The sequence below is a fragment of the Gymnogyps californianus genome, chromosome 11, assembly GCF_018139145.2.
Source record: "Gymnogyps californianus isolate 813 chromosome 11, ASM1813914v2, whole genome shotgun sequence".
NCBI classification, from domain to species: domain Eukaryota; kingdom Metazoa; phylum Chordata; class Aves; order Accipitriformes; family Cathartidae; genus Gymnogyps; species Gymnogyps californianus.
The window spans coordinates 22488038-22510433 of record NC_059481.1 but is presented as its reverse complement, the minus strand read 5'-3'; the positions used below and the strand labels follow the sequence as shown (position 1 = coordinate 22510433).

Here is a 22396-nt window from a genome sequence, read left to right as displayed (position 1 = left end):
AAGAGAAGAATTCCCTCCAGTCCTCCCCCCTAATTTATCACTTCATCCCCATTCAAATGGCGCTTAAAAGCAGAACAGAACAGCTTCCCATCTGGCCAAAGAGTTAACATCAAGCAGCAAAACCCAGCTTTTTCCACAGGCTTTCCCATCTGTTGCTCCTGCAAGGCTTAGGCGAATCTGGGGCTTAAGAGATCAGCTCCAAAAAATCAAAGACAGGTTTTTACCATCCCAGCCTCCTCTCACACTGAAGAGAGTGTCTCTACAGAGGTTTGAGTGTCATTTCTCATCTGGTACCTGCTGTTACTCCGTAACCTTTAGAAACAGGTTGAAGCAGCCTGGCTTCAGCCAAAAGACATGCTGGTTTCCTCTACATTACTCTGGTGTATGAGTTCCCAAAGTAGCTAATAACCAGAAAAAAACCTTTGGTTTCTGCTTTGTTACAAGCTTTGCTGACAGCAAATAAGGAATTGAATAGAAGTGCATCTGGGGAATTCTGTAATCCTTAGCAGATCTTCAAAGCCCGTGAATTTTGGAGCTTATACCCATTCCCAGCTTCTTTCACAGTCTCTCTCTTTCCTTAATTATATCATCCGAAAGAAAAATGCTCTATCACAAGCAAAGCCCAATGTTCCTGCTCTCCTCCACACATTACACCCACAAAAGCAAAAGCATATCTTCCTCTTACGGAAAAGGACATAATGCTCAAAACGAAAGCTAACAGAAGGCAGCTCAATAGAACAGGGGTCGCTACATCAATTTAAGAGATCTGGTAAGCATACCTGCCGTTTCGTCACATTTTAAACAATTTTATAGCTTAAAGCAAGCCTCCCTCCTGATATGCACAGATGATACTGAACACATCCAAGAGTCACACAAGTTTACTGTCTCTGCCTTTTTCTCTTGTATGACATATTTGGTTGTCCCACTGGAAACGGCCACATCAGGCATATTTCTCCAATACCAGCCTCATTTCATCAATCAGCAGTTGTGGCCTGCAGCAGTAATCTGTACACATCGTAACTGACTCTGGGATTCACAGGACTCCAGTGCAATTTGTATAGAGGTACAGCAAATACCAGCACTAATCAGTCTCTTAAGGTGTGTCCACCCACTTAAGAAAACAGATTGTGTTCCACATGACTGTGGTCTTACTCCACAGCAAGCGCCTTTCTAATTGAAAGGCTGCTCAGCTCCAGAAAAATCAAATCAACTTTTGTTGATCCTTAAGTAATGTCCTCAGATCGGTACTATTCAAGTTATAAAAACACCAAAGCCTGTATTGCTCTCTATGGTTTCGTGGTCCTTTCCTTCAGAAACCACCTCCGCTTGGTTGCGATTCAAGGGGACTGTGGATTCCCCACTGAAAGATGTACGGAAATTTTATTTCCGGCATATTTGCAACTTGAGGAAAGACACAAACCAACAAATCCTATTTTGAAGAAAAACTTGTCTCTAAAAAATGCAACCAAGCTTTTAATAATGCTGCTTTCTCCTGCGATTTGTGGTCTTAGGCTTCAGCTTAAGCTGTCATGGGATGGGCAGGTTTCCTCTTGTGTTAGAGCTGTCCTGAACATTCATTTTCAATTTATGGATTTACTGTTTGGGGAAAAGTAAGAGAATGGAGCTCAGCTAAAGCCAAAGAATCCTGAGGTCACACAGTCAACTAAAACATGATGCATTAAAACCAAGCAAATCCTGCCTGAATCGTCTCCATACAATTTCAATCTTGACTCACTACAGCTTTGCTTTCACAAGCATCCACTGAATATTGGGATGCTACCCATATTGCATCTTCCCCACAAGATGAAAGTACTATCTGTTCAGCTGCAGAGGAAAAAAATCTGCCAGCTGCTTTGCACTCTCTACAATGTGTGCTCTAAGCATAAAAGCGGTTGTTATCCTAGTTTCAGTTAATGCGTTTGATACACAACGTATATCAGAAGTTACTGATATACGTTATCCAAGTGTATTAGTTGCAGCCACATTAATTCTAACTCCTTTCTCAGAAACAAAAAGATAAATAGGTGTGCATACTCCCTTCCCCTCTGTACTTTGAGAAAGGCTATCTTTTCACTGCTTTGGGAAATAGCGTTTCGACACAAAGAGTAAGAGAGGCTTATGTTACTGATGGATTTGACCATAGGGTATGTGCTTATTTCACTTACAGCTTTTGCATCAAGTCTTTTGCGGCGCAAACACTGACAATGGATTTCCTGTACACCAAGGGACTGCCTCACTCCAAAATAACAATACGCATGCAACCTCAGGCCTGGCCCTTGGCCAGCATAAACTCCCTGACTTCATTCCGAATGTCCACATAATGCTGGCAACTCTCCTTTCATTTTGGTTGTTTTCTGTATTTTCTCCAGTTCATATTTCAGTAATACAGAGGAGATCATTGGATATCTATAACTTCCATTTAAAGCTTATGTGTGACAACTGAAATTTTGGACCCAAACTAGAATGCTTCCAAATCAAACGCACAAGCTGAAAGGAGAAAAACAAATCCCGATATGTTACCTTGCAACACTTTTGTGCCTGTGAATGGAAAGATGAAACTCCCTAAGTTCCTTCAACCCCATATTATAGTCTTACAGCTTTATGCTGAAATACATACACTGCACCTCAAACAAACCTTGCTTCTATCGTCCTAGTTGGTTTGCCTCATGCTAGTTTATTGCCTTTGTAATTCTCTGGAATATGGCCATGAGATTTAAGTCCAAAGTTCAGCTTACACAAAGTAAACTGTCTTAAAAGCTTCAGGTAGTTCTGGTCAAATAAATGGACATCAGTATTGTGACATTATTTTCTTAACGGCAAAACTGCAAAAGCCCACCGCACTCTGCTGCTGAGAGCTTGCTGATAGTTCTCCTCATGGCACACTGTTGTGTTTTTTAAATTTCTATTTGATTTTCTTAACAAACATACAGAGAAAGCCTGATTAAACTTCTGCAGATCAAAGTACAGCCCTAGATACTGGAGTGTTCTGCTTATCCACAGAATTATATAGCACAGCAAAAGCAGGAGCACTGCAGGCCTCCAGCCACCAACTAACTTCTAACCGGAGAGAGAACCTGCAAAGATGAGAAGTTCTGCTCTCACAGCCTATGCAACCCCTTTCTGGGCTGCAGAGACCATCAGGCTGAAGGTCTGATGGGCTGCTGGTGTTCTCACCTGCACTGCTATAAGCAGCTCCTTACTTTAGATATACCATCTACAAGGTACAGATGATGGCAACTTTGTCGTTTGACAGTTGTTAAGAGTTGCTCAGCTACATGCCATTTCATTTATTATTTTGTAGCTTCCTCACATGCAAAAATTTACAATAAAATTTTTAAAAGCGACAAGAAGTTCTTAATTTGTGGAAGCTCTTGCCTAAGAGCAATAAATATTTGGTTTGCAAAACTTGAAGTTATCTTTTAATGTTGGTAAGTCAAAATGCTTTTCTGATGTCTGCTCCTTAGACTACAAAGAGATTCCTTGTGGTTAACCAGCTTCACCTGCTCCTACTTAGTTTTTGTCACCAGACAGCACATTAGACATCTGACAGGCCCATCAGCTGAGCAGCATGTGTTAATAACCAGTGTCCTTGTTAGAAAGGATATGCGTTGGGGCCTCTTTCCTAGAAACTCCTTTTTTCCTTATGTAAGGCAGATGCCACAGTCAACTTGCCAGGCTGGTTTTGTTACATGTCGTTGGCTTTTTATTTTTAGGTTGAAAAGAATTGCTAGAAATTCTCATCAACTCCTAGGCAGCACACTGGAGCATAATGGATTCAAACAAAAAAAGAAAAAAGGAAATAAAAATAAGTCAGCCATGTATTCTCTTCTTAGGCTTTAACAGTTAAAGCAAATAAAAACTTAGTGGCACTGTGGCAATATATCCCAAATTTAAAAACAAAACAAAACAAAACAAAAACCACCCAGGCAAAAAAAAGAAGAGAAAAGAAATCCCCTCTTCAACAGCCCCAAGATATCCACAAGTCAGCCAACGACTGACAAATTTTGGAGCAGTGTCAAAGTACTCTGTGCCAGGATTAAAAGCATATGTAAACTTTATGGCTATGGTTATTCAAGAGTAATCTCAAGTGGCCTCTGTCTGCTGGCTTAATGAGCATTTAGAGAACTGATCCTGCAGCTAGCCAGAGCTATGAGTGCTTTTTATGACAGACCGTTGAGAGCAATTTCAAATAGGGTAAGAGCTCAAACTGATGAAGATCAGACCTTTTATGTCTGTAGGTATGAAAATAAAGGGCAGAGCCATTTGAGAAGACAACAGAGGTTCAGAGATAGCCACAAAACCTCTAGTTACTACTCTCAAAGGTAAAGGCCCTGTTCACCTGCTATTCCTTCTTTTTCAGCTTTCCTCCTATTTACTGTCCACAGGTTATGGAGTGAATCAGTGACAGCAGTGGCCTATTAGGACTGGACTATGTTCCATTTGAGCACCAACCAACTAGCCTCCTCCACTTTGCTCAGTCCATGCTCAATTTTGTGCTATAATAACCTATACACCCGGGCCATCAGTTGCTCCAGTGGTTTAGGGCACTGGGACATGAGGGCTCTGGGCCGCTTTATCCCTAGGCGGTCCAGGGATGCCCCTCAGGTAGACTTACCCTGTGGTCTGACACCATCCCAGCACTCGTCGTTTTGTTAGGAGTCCCCAGCCACTGCCACCCAAACCCTCAAGGCCATGCCTATCTGTGCTGTGTAACTGCACACTCGCTCTGCTGGGGACATGGGTTTGCTCCTGAGCTGGGTTTACATGAGGATGTAATGCAATTGCTGCCGTTCAATCAAGCAGACGATTGCCTGAGCTGACGAAGCAGTGCAGGCAAATCTGTCGCTCTGAACCCCAGCCCCCTGTCCACAATATGCGGATAGCAGCATCTGCCCCATAATGAATGTAACACCGAGTTAATAAATGTAAAAAAATTGCAAGGCACTCTGGTATATTGTAAAAGAGACCAGTAAGCACTACAAATTTACAAAGTAACTTCCCAGGAGACAAAATTTCACCTCAGTCTGTGTCCTTTAAAAATACAAGAACACAAAACCACCAGCAAAACAGACGGAGATGTTCCATGCAAACTCATGTAATCAAACAAGTGTATTTTTGCTGCAGTCCTTCACTCATTCTTTCTGGTATTTGTCTGCCAACATTTCTTGGTTTGTTATTTAACTCTCTGATGTAAGTTCAGATGTCTTTATTTCTTATAGAGCTACTATGAATCACTGTTATCACAGTAAAGAGGATTAGCAGAAAGGAACATCAACAGTGCTCACAACCTCATCAAAAGTGCACAACCTCAAGAAATAACATCACCATTAAAATGTCACTATCTTGACTGTAATTACACACAGTTCTCAAGATCACATGCTTACCCAGATTATTGTGTGCTGGAGACATAGGGTTTGGTGATAAGTTTGGAGAACCTGAAAATCAAGACATTATAATTATTAGTATGGCATCTGCACAAGGGAAAACACTTGCACAAAATCTTCAGTGCTGCCCAGGCTTGTTGGAGGGATAATCCACTTCTCACTTAAGTCTCATTTTGTGACACCAGCAGCTTCTCTGATCTTGATTACTCTTTACATGAGCTTCCAAATGCTATTACTTATATCAACTTGCCACATCTGCAATACTGCTAAGCATCTTCATAATGCATTCACTTAAGCTTAACCCATTAATTTTCAAAACTGAGCATGCAGTTGTCTGTTTTACTTTCACTTGCAGTTATCAAAACTCCAGGTACCATCATGACAGCTACAGTCAAACCCAGTTAGCTGGGCATTTAAGAGCTTGATTTTACATTGCTAGGCACAAAACATACTCGTAACAGCCGAAAACATACCACTTTATATCAACAAATCTTACTGGTTTTGGGACAATGGAGTACTGGATCAAGCTATACAGATCTGACCAAACAACTGTCAGAATTTTATCCCCAGTCATTTCAATTTGGTCCACAAATTCTGTGCATATATTTCAAATATCTGCACTGGGATGTCCAGAGCAATTTCCACAGTCTCTGGATGCCACATGGATGCAGACAGGTGGTACAGCCCACGGTACAGCCCATTTTTTCTTTTCCTCTCACACTGAGTTTGGCTGGTTTCTTTAAAATGTTTTTCTATAAAGAGGGAAGTCCATAACATCTGAAGGCAGGGATATAGCATTTGAACATAAATTGGGTATTTATAGCATCTTCCAGGCCAATCCTCTTCCAGTCCACTTTCCAAAAAGCCATACATACATTCCACATGTCAACCACATTACCAATAATTGTATGCACTAAAATGGATTGTGTCAATAGGCTTATGTTTGATGTAGACAAACAAACCCACACTGCCTTCCTCCATCTGTACAACTGCGGTGAAAGACTGCAAATCAGTCATCCCTCTTTTAGAATCCCACGTATGCTCTACAGCTGAAGACATGCACAGAAACCAAGGTATTTGTGTGCAGTATTTGCATTAATTAGGTTCTGCATGTCTATCTTTATATAAGTGCCGTGTATTTGCATATCCTCTTGTAAAGCATCAGCCCTTCTAACCAAGGATGTGTTTTTGCTTTTCAAGCAAAAGTTTTACGAATTCGGAGTCTGATTCAGTGGTTCTTACAAGCAGTGACACCACTCAGATCAACAAGATGCCTTAAACAGTCACTCCCAGAAAGATGAGACCTGCACGTTTAATTTTAAAGTGTTGATACAGGTTAGCATGAACACTAAGGCTGCTCATTCTAAACCTGGTTACTTGTTTTCTTGGCAATGAGAGAGAACCCAGACTTTCAACTTTCTTTGGGATATATCCACTAAATGATAAACCCATTCAAAAACAAACCTGCTAGTGGTCATTTCAAATATAGTTAAATTGGACATTTAAGTATGTAAACAACCAAGCGATCAGAAAAATGCCTCTGCAGAAAAGTGCCAGCTACGTGCAAAATTTTCACGTGCACGCAGATGCATGGACGCAAATACAACACAAACTATCATCCTTAGATGTGTCTCCACTGTTTCAGGCTCCTGCTTAGCAGTATCTAATGATGGATGTTGGGGAGAACAGGAACATGCTATACCTTTCACCAGCAGCTCTAAAACATACAGCCCTGTGCTTTATGAGAGATGTCAGGCTACATTTGCACTCCCACAGGGATAAAATACCTCAAACCACCATCTGATCTTCAGTGCCCCAAAGAAAAACTTTAAAAGAGTCTCTGATATGACCTAGAAAGCTGCAGCAAATGGCAAAAGATGAATTACCTGCATCCATGCTGGGGTTCATCTGGTGGTCACTAGTTTCTCCATCCTCACTCAAATAGCCTGGAGGAGGTGTCTCTAGAAGCATAAAATGATCATACTGTCATTGCAACTGGATGCAAAGTATGGACTTTAGACACCAAAAACATTTACTTTGCTATTCACAAGGAGCTAAATTTCTTTTTTATTACTTTTCTTACTCAAGCTGCTGAAAGGAGGAGCTGGCACAACCAGGATGATAGTCATAGCATATTTGTGAATAACAGAGGAGGGGGGAAACAAAAAAATCCGACTTTTCAGTCCCATAAAACTTTAAGCCATGTAGACAGTTTTCTGTCCACATATTTTTCCTTTCCTGGTGTGCAGCTGCATAGCTTGTCCATGCAAATAAGGTGTAAATTGCTTGTAAAAGAGATACATAAATAGAAGAGCTCAATTCCATCAGAAATTTAGAGAGTTTTACTCAAATTAAAATGGCTGAATTTCATTCAAATCTAAACTTAAGGGAACATTCAGCTTTAGATTCCACAATAAACTGACTATGCACTACTGAAGGGAAGAGGTGAGTTTAAAGAAAACAAAACAAAACAAAACTATAAACAGCACTGTTGTGTGTCTACATTTACAGCTTTCATCTATTTTTGTATAGGTTCCCACTCCTTAGCTTCGTAGTAACGATGGAAAGAAAGACTTTCCAGTCATCCAGCTTGGCGTACGTAGACACGATTCACTGTGCAATATGACCCTTTTCCCTCCGCTCGCTGTATGGAAGATATACGGTACCTGGAATGTAGTTGCTCTGTGGCTCGATACCTGCTGGGAAGTTAGTGTTCTCTGGAATAGAATGACTATAATCGTCTAACGGCGGGAACTCAGCTGGGATCTCTGTGTGCCGAGGCACCAGCACTGGAGGTAACACTGCACAAATGGAAAGGAAAAAAACATAGAACAGCAACGTTAACAGCTTTAAAATAAAATGACTGAAACCCTAGAAAATGAAGAGAAACCAGTTTGGAGTAACACCCTTAAATACATGCAACATCAAAGTCGCTAATTAAGGGACACAATTTGATACTTGCTTCTGAAATAAAAGCAGCAGTTAAAGATGCTATTCCTAACATACCTCAGCTGGGGACAGGATACGTGCTTATCTGAACACACCTAGTCTGTCTTCCCCTTCTAAGGCAAAGAAACAGGTCATCTTGAAAAATGATTTAAAAGAAGTTATGCCACATAATTCAAAAGGAATAAATTTCACATAAAATGAAACAGCAAGGTAGGATTAGCATAAACATCCAGACTGGTTCTGCAGATTTGTACTGACATGCAGCAGAACTATCTGCAGTTCCAGATGAAAGTCTCTTTCAGAGGCAGGAGGAGACTTCAAGAACACGAAGGTCAATTGTATTGGGAGCTAGTCTTCGATCCACTTCAACATAACAGTAAGTTTATCCTTAATTTAATACCAACAATTAGGGATGCACAGAAATCTGCTGTAGTTCATACTTGTATCTACTGCATGTGTGAGTTGTTTACATGCACACAATGCCACATTAGGAACCTGGCAACAATGCAACCTGCTTGACTTGGATTTTATCGATTTAAAATGGTATTTCCCCCCTGAGTGCAGATTCATAAATTATTCTATTGCGTACAGTAAGAGATTACCATCAATAATAGATAGACTTTGGTTTTAAAACCCTATGCCTGCTGCTTTATTCAATTTTGAAATGCACTTATAAATCCCTTATGCTGGTACTGAGAAGCTGAGGCATCCACACGTAGGGCCAGCAGTACCTGGGGTTTCCACTCTTTGGTAATGGTAAGGATTCACACAGACTTCATCCTTCTTCATGTTAAAGGCATACTCGCACATCTCCATGGCACGCAGCTCATGGTGGCTATGAAGGTCTGGCCACCGCCACAGCCGGCAGTAGATCACATGGGGAAGACCCTTCCGGTGAGATACTTGCAGCCGGCCATCTAATGACCTGCAGTCAGAACAGAAAGATGATAGCAATTTAGACTGGCATTAATACGTGTGTAGTACTGACCACATCCCATCCAACACTACACGGGGGAACCTAATGCGAAGACTGCAGACTTCAGCACGAGGCTCAAAGCATAGGCTGCCCAGCCAACTCAGTGTCCTGACACAATCCCAAAAGGTGCTAGTCACCGAAACCTGCTGGGACAGTGCTGCAAGGAGGCATTCCGGTCCCAGTCTTCAGGCCAAGAAGTTATCTCTGAAAACTGTAAAATGTGTGTTTTATATAACAGCCCTGCTCTTGATTTATTAATTTTCTGAAAAGAGGTTAATTTGGAGGCAGAGACAAGAGCTACAGCAAGTAAGAAGACATCAATTTAGTGGTACTTCTTAAGCATTTATGTGTGTCCTAACGAACAGGCCATTTGCACAGCTCTCAACAACTTACGCCGTGCATGTAAAGGTATTACATCTTAAAATATGTGCTAGTAAAACTGGACTTTTAAAATACGGAGAGACATGAACTTCCATTGTGACAAAATAATCCAAAATTGATGTATATACCTTTTCTTTAAACAGTGTTCATGAACGTTACAAACAAGCAAGGCTTCCAGTTTCATTTTCCAAATTGCAGCTTGAAAGCAAAAAATAGTTTTTTTTTCACCCTTGCTTACTTTTGTTTTTACATCTAGCCCGTGTCTCCTCCAACTCATTTTTCACCAAATCCTATCCTCACTCCAGAATAGCCTGTTCCTAGCAAACCTTCCTGGGAAGCAAGACAAGCGTGTTCAAGTCCTCTCCAGCAGAGGAAAGAGTTGGAGCAGGGTATCCTCCATCCTGAATGAGGGCTCCGCTCTCTGAGCCACTAAACGGGAACTGCCCCCAGGCACTTTCTTTGAAGTCTAACCCTTCATTTCCCTTGCTTTTCTTAATGACTGAAATGAAACATTTCAGGGGTATGGTGAAATGAAATATTTCTATTTTTTAATTTGTCAAGGAAAGGAAAAAAAAAAGAAAATTGAAATTTTACTCTGAATTATTTCCCTTGGTTCTTTGAGTTGGCAGCCAATCTAGAAAAACAAAACAAAACCAAACCAAAACACACAAACAATTATTCAAACAGTGGTTGCGCTAGTCTTGGCTGCCCGAAGAGAGTTTTCCCAAAAGCTTCTCTGGCAGAGCTTGGTAACACACACACACCTCTTGTAAACACTGCTACAACAACGAGGAAGGCAAAACACAACCGATTCAAGCTATTACTGACAAGCACTTGATTTAGGGGAGCAGGAAAACATGTCATATAACTGTTACGTACGAAGTATATAAGGAGTCTATGCCATCACTGAGGGACTTGCTGGTACAGGTTACAAAACACCTAAAACCTGCAAGTATATTACAGCCCTGAAAAATGCACAACGCCCACAGTTATTATTTATAGCACGTATTTATAGTATGTATTTCTTCATATTGTGCCTGTTATTTATGGGTCACGCATTCTCTTCAGACTTCACTCTTCAGACTGCTCTGTGACAGGGTGACCAACCAGCTGAGTATCCGGCACATTTTCCAAGTGTGTTCTTATGCCAAGCTCCTTCTGAGGACAGGAAAGCAGAAATCGGTCTTCCCAGGTGGAAGACTCACAAGGAGGTCGCCAGTGTCTAGAACTGATCTTCCGTGGAAGGTGGGAATCTTGGTATTGATTTCAACGGGGCCAAGACTTGACTTATGTGACTCCAAAACTTGTCAGTTTGGAAAAATTTTAAAAAAATATATACCAAAAGTGTGAAAATATTCACTACATTTAACAAAAAGAGAATAGGCTGAAACAAGGAACAAAACAGGACTGCTTTTCTGTTCCCCTTTCAAACATCTTTGCCCACTTGGAAGGATATCTTGCATCTAAGTGAGGGTAAAGGAGAAAAAAAGAAGACTCAGAGAGATTATTCCAAGTATGCCACAGGAGACACAACTGTGGCAAGTGTTCTTACTGTTCCCAGTCACCATCAGCAGATGGACATCACAGCAGCACAGATAGATTTGGGTTGAGGTTAGCTGCTGAGATGGAGGGACTAACACAAAGTGCGTATGACTTTGGGATTACTTGCAAGGATGGGTCTCTCCCTACATTTCCCAGGATAGAAGAAACTCTTTACACCTACAACAAACTTCCCAGTCAGCTGGAGAGTAAAGTGCACTTCTTCCCATCACCCCAGGGTTCTTGGTAAAAGCTATGAAGTCTTTACAAAAGATGAGCCAGTACATCCACATGCCTGACTCACTCTCTGGATGCAGTGCCCCTCGCCATCCAGGTTAATGGAGCCCTTCCGCCGACAAAGTTCTTGCAGGAGACAGTGGAAAGAGACACCAAGTCACTGTTGTCTGAGCAGTCCCCAAATCCTGAACAGCTTCAGTTGTTAGCTAAACCAAAACCAGCCTAAAAGCATAGCATAGCTCTCAACCACTAGTATCACAGCTACTCATTTTTGTTAGCAGAGACTGCACGCTGTGGGAAACGTGTTGTGCTTGCTATCTACCACTGCTCATGGCATGAACGCTGTCTACAAGGCAGAAGAGATAGACTTCTCTACAACCTTATCTAAAAAGACTTTTTAAAATGACAGAGCCATATGTTTTATTTTCAAATATAATAACCTCCCCTTCTCCCCTCTCCCCCCAATAAGAAGATAAGGTAAAAGAAATTGTATTTCCCCAAAGCCCTGTGGGCTAATTACATTTTTATGATTGTGAAATCTCTCCTGAGGCTCTCTGTTAAGGGACTTGGGACAAAATAACATTGTCTGCGTGTTCTTGGGAAGAACGTGGCTAAGTAACAGGGCAGCTTTATTTCTTTCTGCTGTCCTGCGTCAACCCTCAAGGAGTATTTTCTCCAAAGCAACAAATAACTGGTATGGCTGACATGGGACACAAGATAAGATGAGCAAACACTCTGCTCTACTAAAGGCAGCTTTCTGTGTAGATACAGCACTCCAATTACCACAGTCAACTGCCACGTCTTTATTAGCTAACTGAACGCTCATTCGTAGATGCAAACACTTGCTCGAGCACAAGAACTGTCTTGAGCACTCAGTCATCTTACTTGCAAATGATCTAGGCTACAGTCTTAAGGGCAGCTGCGCCAAGCTACGGGACTAGCACTGCCTTGGTGAGATGTTCTTCCTCCTGTCCAACACATTCCCATTCCAACAGTCCTGCCCTATCTCATCTCCGCCCTTCCTTTGTTGGCTCCTGTCCCCTCAGCATCACACCACAAGCTGGTTCAGGTCTCTAACTTGGCAGAAGACTATCCACTTTTTCATGGGTTAGCAGGCTGTAACATTTCTTGGAGGAACCTGATGAAAGCCCAAAGCTGGTGCGAGATGAGTTAGTACATACTTTTGTTAGTAGGCATCACAGCTGAGGATGCATTTGACTGGCTCACCATCTCTGGAGTCCACAGCCCTCAGGGATGACCCCAGCAGGTGTGTGTCTCACATCCATGTGCAGACTAATCTGATAATAAACTCCATAGCACGTACAACTTCTACCCTTTCTTGGTCCTGTTCTGAAGCACAGTCTGATCTTGAAGGCTGAAGTATTCTCCAAACCACCTGAGGGCTCAGCACATCCAGGCTTCATTAAAATTAGCAGAATCTAAGCACCAGAATTTCCATTGGGTTACTGAATTGTTCCTCCCTCTTACCTTTCTTTTAACCAGCCTGTGTTGAGCAGATCTCTCTGTACAACTGACTTGATACATTTATTATCCCATACTACCTAACAGGATTTCTTTTAAAAATACCAAAGCTTCTTTGGCCAAAAATTCAGTATTGGATGGTTCTCTCCAAAAGCAGCACCATTTATTTTGGTGGGACACTGTGTCTTCAAAGTGTCTCTATACTGCATGGCAGGATTAAATAGCAAAAGTTGTAAAGAGCTCTTCTTCACACAGTGTCGATGTTTAGACCGAGTGGGTGATGCAGACTCTCACTGCCAGAGGGTGTTCTAGTGCATCTTTTGTAACTAGCATGTATCCTGAACTTGCAAGATAAGAATGAGAAAATATTGTGATCCACAAGCCTGTTTTACTAAGGGAAATACGATGAGCTGTAGTTATCACCGCCTGTGAGTGTGAGAGCATGTAGGCTATCAGAGCCTGCAAGATAAAGTAAAAACAAAGCCAGAACACAGCAAGATTGCTTGAGCTGACACCAGTTAGCAGTGGTTTATAACAAAGAAATGAATTCAACAATGATTCAGAAAAACAAAGTCCTGATATGACAAGACAAAGAAGAAGCAGAGAGGAGGAAGACAGCGGCTCAGCGATGTCAAGGATGAGCCCATTGAGAAGAACGGCAGAGACCAGCACTTCCCCACCGGAATGACGACAATGTGGCCAGCAGATCTGCTGCGTGGCTGTGCTGGGGCGGGAGAGCAGACTGATGCCTCACAGCAAGTTTGTCCCAGCCCGTGTTGTGGGTGTTAGCAATAAAGATAATGACTGTGCACCCGTATCCTCCATGTAGAATACAGCTCAGAAGACTCAGTGCTTGGTAAAAGATGCCCAAGGAGAAGTTAGCCAGAGGCTTGAGGGTTACAATATGGTGCATTCAAACATGATCAAGAGGTATCCAGTGGAGACGTTACTCCACACCTAGGGCAGTTATAACCAGAGATTGAAAAATACTGAATGAAGAAAGAGAGAACAAGACTCCAGGAATGCAGTCAGGTAATTTAATTGCTTGCACAACAGCATAAGGCATGGTCAGGACACCATTGCAGCGTCCATAAGAAACAAACAAAAAACGCCTCAGGCTGAACACCTTTAGGATTGATCCATCGTTATACGTTGTGGCATGCCATTTACTAGGATAGTTTAACACATGAAACTGCTACTCCAAACTGTCCAGACAACTGTTGCTCAAAGAACAAAGGGCAATAGTGACTCTTAATAGCAAAAACAGAGAAGGGAGGAAAAAAGAATGACAGAAACACTGAAGCTTTTTTTTTTTTTAAACAATCCTCTGTAACTGTCTGAAAAAGAGTAAGGAGTAAATAGGAGAACATTCCATTGCATAACAGGAATTTGATTTCCAGGCCTGATTGGGGTTTTTTGGTTGGGTTGTTTTGGGGTTGGGTTTTTTGTTGTTTTTGTTGCTGGGGGGGGGGGTGTTGGGTGTTGTTTTTGTTTTTTTCTAAAATCTGATTTAATTTGTAAGATCTTGAATCAGGAAAGAAAAAACCAAACCCCACACTTTAAAAGATGTACTTGTTATTTCTTATTTTCCTCTTTGAACATTTTGCAGCTATCTTTCCTCTAGATGGGTAATGAAACTCTTTCTTGCACCCATTCTCCTTCTTTAAAAGTAAAGTTTAAATCAGTAGAATGCAGTAGTGCAAATTAAGCAAACTGATATAAGCAATAAGATATTACAGGGGGGTTTTGTCAAGGTTCAGATTTACTCTATCAGAGATCCATTCCCTCCCCTTACCGTTCACACACACACTCCTGTTTGCAAAACCCATCAGTTTTATATCCCTGTCATTAATCTTCCAAGAGAACAAAATGCCTGAAAGCTCAAGTATCCAGTAACACCAGCATGTGCAAAAAGGGGTAAGGAAAAGAGAAAAACAACCAGGAAGAAAAAGTTTAAGTTACGCATTTCCAAGGGGTTCTTATTAAAAACCACGAGCAGAAGCTGGTTTTTAAAACCATGACAAATAAGTTGCCAGTATGCTCTAAAATGCACCAAGAACTACAGCCACAGGCTGTGATTTTCTCTTAAGCACAAAACATGATAAGTAGTTCCTTACTGGCCCTGCATCTGGTCTACACCAGGAAAGTAAGCATTTATTCTCATAGCAGAATCTGGCTTTTGTGTGCAGAGCACTGCAATATCCACAGGGCTTCACTGAAAAGTTGGATAAAATCTCAACTTTCCCTGAATACTGGCCAAATGAACAACACTGAATAAAAAAAATGACCCATGCAGCACATTTGTAATTCAAAAGCTGATCCCTTGCCATCTCTTTCCCCTTAATTTGCTCAGCATCACTAAATTTTCCAATTTCTGGTGCAGTTTTACCAGTACTGTCATTCAAGTTCTAGAAATAGAAGTAACTGCGTCAAACTGAGGTTTGCAATGCACATTATCACACTGCCATAGAGGAAACTAATAATTAATACTTCTACTTAGCACTTAAATTTATAGGAGATTAAAAGAATTAACAAACATCTAATTTGCAACACATCTCTATGGAGAGGGTAAGTTTCTACTGCCCCCGAAGCAATGAAGTTAAATGATCCTCCCAAAGCAAAAGAAAAGTTTGTGTCAGAGCCAACACCGGGAATAAGGAATTCATCACCACCTCAATGCTATCAAAGATCACAGCTATTTTGTGCTGGTAACTCTCTCATTTGGACTGCTTATTCTTCCCACTAAAGCCATCCTTTAGATTTAGAAAAAAACACAACTCCTCTACGTTTGCAGACGGTACCTAACTTCAGATGCTTCTGACCTTCGCAACGAGTTGCTAACAGGAGCAGAAGCGGCAAAGGCACGAAGATGAAGCAATGGGCAAAGCTTAAGAACCCATGCAAAGGTTATCACACCCTCTGGGCGGACCGCTGCGTGTGTACTTACAGGTAAGCACAGGATCACAGCCAGTGGGTGGCACAGCTCCATGCATCTGCTGGCCATGAAGTCTTGAACAGAGACTGCTAGAATCTACAGCCTGCAGTATCAGGTAAAGATTTTAAAGGTAAAGAGCAATTCCCATTTCTTCTGATGCTGCGTAATTCTTCTACTCAAGTCTCGTTTGTTCTGGGTTTGAAAAGTAGCTGACTACAGAAATTACCAATATATCTTGTGTGGGCTTCTAACTGCTTATTTACATCTCTCAGTCTTTACTAAGGCTTTGCAGACTTCCCCTTCCCCCACTCGAAAGCTGAAGAAATACAGCACGGAGAGTTGATGTCAGGATCAGATTATGACAGCATGAGTCATTTATTAAGATTCCAGTAATGCTAAGCTCTTTAGCAGGTGCCTTGAGACCATATTTTTCAGAGTCTAATTTCAGATTCAGACATAAGTATGTTTTATTGGTTTACCATAAACTGTCTGTCCATTGTTGCTTCTCTAAAGCCGCCTTCTGCTTGTCCTGTACTCCACAGCTCTCTTCTCCGAGCTGTGTCCGCTTTTACTCCCTGCTGGCATGCAAATAACAGCCTAGTTTAATTTAGATTTCTTTAAAGCTACAGATAGGTCTTGTTTTGTCATGTAGTATAACGATCCAACTATTTTTTTCCTCTGTACTTTTTACTTATCTCTGTTATTTACACCACTTCTGCTTATGCCACAGCTACAGGATATTGGCTACTGCCTATAAACCCAGCTCCCTTTCCTCTATTTTTAGCCATTTTGTAATTATATGCCCCTACATCTCTTTCACCTCCTCCTTTTTCTGATAGCCAGTAGCACAGAAGATAGATACTTCAGAGGCCCAACCATGCATGTCTTTCACCCTCCTACCCCAGAAAGGACATAATATATCCTAATGCTTAATTAAGGCTTAATCATAAACCCAGTTCTAAACTTCCTAACATACCTCCCAATATTTCTGCCATCTACACTTGTCCAATTGCACTTGGGCAGTTCTCTGAAAAGGTACACTCTTCTCCTACTGACACTTCAAAGGAAAGCAATGAATTCCCCAGCAAGGCACAGAACTGAAGACACAGTTTCTAATAACTGCAGCCGAAGTTATGCAGTTAAAATGTCTCCGACGGTACCCCTCTACCCTGGGGAAGCCCACAGCTGTCAGCAAAGCAAGGTAAAAAACCCCCTAACTATCCTTGTTATTACTGCAAGAGGCAGATAGGGCAAGCTTTATTTTAGTAAGAATGTGTTAAGTCACTACTACTAATTTACCATAAATAGAAATTGATAGAGAATAAGGGATGTAAGGGGAATCTGAGGCCATAAGTGTTTCTGAAGGTATCGCATCCAAGCCCTTTCCCAGTTACCTTTTGTGGAGCAAATGTGACTTCTTGCATGATTTTCATAACTCCTCTAAATTTGAAATCTGGTTTTTCTAAGCAGTCCTAGTCCTTTTATTTATTTCAGCAAAGTTTATATTTGCCTAAATCTGTGTCAGACTCATCTGAATTTATTTGTGCTTGAGCCTTAAGGGGACTGGGGGTGGAGGAAATGGACACAGTAAGAAGCTCACCCTCTCAAAAGGAGCGTGCCTTTCTGAAGTCATTTATCATATGAGCTCGTCATTTCTTCCCAGAATCCCGTGTTTAACTCCAATCACGAAATCCAAAACCCAACACACTTTCATCCAACTGAACCAGCAACTTCCTCTCTCCGAGGAGATTCCAGGCATACTGATGGGTCTGTGTATTTGCATGTTCAGAGGAGATTCATAAGGAGAAAATGGATGGATGGAAATGCCAAAGAGATTCAGATAATCTTCCATAACACAGAGTGCATTCAAAACAAAAGTATTTCAAGAAAGACTGAATAACTGGAGCACACGGTCCTGCCAGCCATCAAAAAAAAAAAAAAAAAAAAAAAAAGAAGCTGCTGTAAAACTCAGTTATTCTGTTAGCTTCCACGGTATTTATACTGATTTACATTTAACATCTAGCTTCAACATGCAGCTTCTTGATACTGTAGGGAAAAAACCTTCCTATTTTCACTGAAGTCAGGAGAGCTTTGCAAATTAGCATCAGCTGTTGATATAGCCCAAAGAAAATCAGAGCAAAAGAACCAAGAAAAGAATATGCTTCTTAATTGCTGAAAGAGAAAAGAAACTGATGTACTGCACAATGTTCAGATATAAGTCTCACACCAAGAACTGTTGCCCCAAATATATATGTCTGCTAACAAAAGCAAAAGTGATTATCATAGTGAGTGTTGAAAAATGACAGTTTTAAGGCCTTGGACTCTCCTTCACAATATATACAATTGCCAGTGCCTTCAACAGAAACTTCATATAAATACCAGGAGTCGGAACTGACTTCTTAGACAAATGTTTGTGCATTCTATCAAGTTGGGACACAGCCAACATTTCTTATGGAAACATTTTTGGTGGTCCTGGGCAAAGAACATGTTTACTTTATAGCAGATATAACTAAAAATACACTGTGCTACAGCCTCCAATTATCTTGTTTGGAATAGTTTGAGGCTACTCGAGGTTCATTGCTGTTATTTTCTTTATTATATAGTGAAAATGTTGCTGCTTTTCCTGTAATTTGAAAAGCAGCTATTTCAAGATTTGACATCTGTGTTTGTACCTCCCCCGCATGGATAACAAGATCCAGGGTGAAATTTTCCAGAGTGCCCATCTCCCATTTTCCAAAGAAACTCAGGTACTTAAGACATAGATCGATACTTTCCTTGAATTACATAGGCCTTTTAAGTCTTCCATTAATTCCACTGGCTCTACATTATATTGCTTTTCAAGCTGGTTTAACAGCAACTCAGATATATATTTGCACAACCAGTACTAATTAACAGCATACTACAAACAAGGGGACCCAGTCCCACAAATGCTCACGCTTCCGTCCAACATCCTCCCCCACCCTGAGCCCCTCCGCAGGGATGTCCTTTGGGATCCATTCAACAGCAGAGCTACACATGTGCTCAGATGGCTCCGTGATGAGGACCTGTTCTTCATTAAGGCTGATCAACTTTAAACGAAATGCAGCTTGCTTACAAAAACTTTAGTCTGGGTTCCTTAGCCTTCAGTCTCTCCCATTCTCTCAAACAATTAACCACCTCTCTTTTCCAATCGAGCTTTCCCAGCCTCCGACCCGCTCTGGCATCCTGCAAGTTGTTAATGAATCAGTTCTGCATGAATCATTTCCCATGTGAAGACTGCGTATTTCATCACAGAGCAGATTCTCACAGACTTTCCTCCTTGGTCCCGATGACAAAGAACTACCTCCGCTACCAAAACAAGCCTTGAAGTTTCCACAAGGAGTTAACAGAAGGTGTGTGCCGTGTGAGAGGTGAAAAGGGTAGGGGAAGAAGACTGTGTTAATTTTACAACTCTGACTTCCTTAATTATGAGTCACCAGCAATGCAGGAGAAATCCAGCTTAAAAAGTAAACCGAAAAGAGTGTGATGTCTTAGGGGAATGCTGCAGATTTAAGATGAAACGCCTCATTAAAAGCCCACAGAAGTTAATATTTTACAGTCTCTTATGTCTGTAATTACTAGTGAAATCAGAGACTCAAGACTCTGCAAGAGTTCGTGTGTATTTGGAGGAGCAACTCTGTAAACTTCTCTGTCTCACAATCAGGTTTTACAACACATCTGAGGAGGGTGAGGGAAGAGAGGAGGTGGTGTTACAGGCTTTTGGTTTGTTAGTTTTATTTTGGGGGACTGTTTCTATACAATAAGAGAAGAGGGTTATTTGTACCAGAGAAGTGGAAAATGCTTCAGCTGAAATTTTTTTTTCCCCCCCACCAAAAATTCTTAACAGCAAGAAAGGAAGCTGTGTATGTGGCCTACCTGAAAGCTTCCTTTCTTCTAGTAAATCTACAGATCAGTTGAAAGGTTTTTTTTCAGGCTACCACTCGCAGCCTAATAGCACAGCAGACATGCCGTGCAGCAAGAGAAAGTCACTCCCTCAGCCATCCCCTCCGGCCAAGATAATTATCTTATTCATGGAAGCCCAATTCTGCTTTCCTAAATTACATACTATGTTAAAAAAAACCACACTGAAAAACTTTGAGAAAAGGAGGGGGGAAGAGTATTTTCCCCATGCTGCAAGGCACGAGGAATTCCCTTGCTCACCAAAAATCAGACTTTCACATGTTGCTGCTCCCTCTATCAGGATGCACCATTTTCCCGTCAAGATCTGCAGCACTCGCTATCTGTTTGAAGGAAAGGAGCACTAACACAAGCACAGATGTTTTCCCTCTATCCTTCACTCTCCCCTGCCCTAAACTGCACCAGCTCTGCACTGGTGATATGGCTGGGAGCAAGGATGTATAATTTCAATGCTTAACTCTGACTAATGCAGGATGTGTGGGAGAGCAGCACAGCGGCATGAATAACAGCTCTATAAAGCACGTATCAGTATCACGCTAAGTCATTCTTATCATCCAAACAGGATCTCAAGCATGTGCGTGCACAGTACCTTTCCTGTAAAGGTTTTATCATTACTATTGCTCGCATGGAAATCCAGCTGGTATGACATAAAAAGGAGCAGGAAAAAGCAAATAGCTGAAATCAACATAAACAAATACCTTATTTTCATGTAAATGTCAGTAGTAATAAAAACTTGAGGCAAGAAGTGATTAAAGAACAGTCCAGAAAAAAACAACACAAAAACAGGTCACCCTTCAACCACCACAGGAGACAGAACTGTTCCCAAATGAGATGTTTTTCAAAAGTTTTCCATGAGGTGTCCATAATGAACAGCTGAAAATATCAACTGCATCAAAACTCACATTTAAGTAACAGAAAGCCATTTCAAGTAGCTTTCCTGTTGTCATCTCTCCCTTCCCTCTCTCCAAACCAAAAGAATATTTAATATTCACGTCCTGGGAACTTCACTGGATAATTGCTTAAACATTAAGCTTAAACTAGAAGCAAATCTAGAGCTTGCCAAGGAGAGGGGAACAAGGAGGGAAGCAGACTCACAGGTAAATATTAGTTTGTACTTGAAAAAGCCAGAGCACATTTTAAAGCTGCTTTTGATTTTCATGCCAACTTCACATCGTCCTCTGTCAAACGTTGGTAGGGCAGGGTGACGCAGGGGGAACGAGCGCCTGGCGTCTTTGGCAGCTGGTCCAGGGTGACAGTGACGCTGCCAGCCATTATCAGCCAAATTATGGAAAATGATCAGCAGAATTCCAGAAACAAGGGATGTTTTTCTTCCTCATTTTCTTTTTGGCCCCTCTTGGCCAGTGCTTTTAATGCCAGCCACACAGGAGTCTGGCTGGACTGTTGTTCGTGGTTTTGGCACTCACAAAAGGGGCAAGGAATGCTGTTTGGGAGCACAACTCCCCTCCTCTTTGCTCCCACCCTGTAACCACACAGGCCTCTCTTTCCCAGGCCTCATATCACCTTGCCATCTGGCAACCTTCACGAATACTGGCCTGAGCAATAATGCTAGATAAAGACTGGAAACTCTTTAAAGCCACAGGAGAGATCCCTCCTGGCCTGCAGCAGTAGACCAGCATCCCTCTGCTGTGACCCGAAAGGGGAATCCACAGAAGACAAAACAATTTTCAGTTCTTCAAATCCTAAAGTGTTTTCAAAACTATACAAGTGTACAAATAGATCTGTCCATCTTTGTGGTATAGCCAAGATGAAAGTAACACTAAAAGGCTGCTTAACAGCTCACAGCAACACTACAGCACTTTCATGGTCAACACGAAGACCACCACCACTCACTCCAAATCAAAGCTTGAGGGAAACTTTAGAAGCAAACCACAATAACTACTCAAGATGAAATGCAGACAGGAGTCCCAGGAACACCACCCAGCTTCTCTAAAACAACACAATGAGGCATATAGAGGTAACAGTCAATTATGGCCTTCTTTTTATGTCTCCTCTTTAGCAGCATAATGCACTTGCTAGGTCCCTGGGTCAGCAGTGACTCAGAGAACAGAGGGCCTTCCAGTGAATCATGTACACATTTTTAAGCACCCTCCAGGTTTTGTTGATTGGGAGATGTCTTACTACCTACACCTTCCCTAAATACTGACTGGGCTGTCCAAGGCATGAGTGAGAGAGAGCACGCGATCAAGGGTGCAAAAGAGCAGGCAATCCTCTCTGAATACCTGAATGCTACGAAAAGAAATACAAGCCACACACAGATCTAAGAGCACTGCTCACTCCTACAGCAAGTGGATACGGCCATAAGCTACACGAAGATAGGGAAACAATGGGATAAGTCACAAATATTTGATTTCACAAGTCAAGACAGTTTTCTTTCCCCTCCCCTCATGACTAAGCCTTTGGTCCACACACCCACTCCATCCTCAAAAAACAACTCCATGAAACAAATTTGATTGCTCTAAAATACACACAGGCAATGACCAATCACACCACCTCCTCACAGCACTAAGTCTATTTACTAAGAGTCTGCACCAACCGTCTGCTTTGTATGTAACAGGA

At 41.6% G+C, this 22396-nt stretch overlaps 1 protein-coding gene across 4 annotated transcripts in view; it reads right to left on the bottom strand.

Moving 5' to 3' along the window:
* SMAD3 (SMAD family member 3) overlaps positions 1–22396 on the bottom strand; it is a 74805-nt gene that overhangs the window by 8818 nt on the left and 43591 nt on the right. For 2 of the 4 annotated variants that reach the window (XM_050903012.1, XM_050903015.1), the window contains exons 2-5: positions 9065–9258; positions 8051–8185; positions 7271–7345; positions 5385–5435 (exon numbers count right to left, since the gene is read on the bottom strand). In XM_050903012.1, coding sequence (XP_050758969.1) covers positions 5385–5435; positions 7271–7345; positions 8051–8185; positions 9065–9258 — 455 coding nt within the window. Of the gene's footprint in view, positions 1–5384; positions 5436–7270; positions 7346–8045; positions 8186–9064; positions 9259–22396 lie in introns of all 4 variants that reach the window. The other 2 variants (XM_050903013.1, XM_050903014.1) reach the window with 2 other exon arrangements.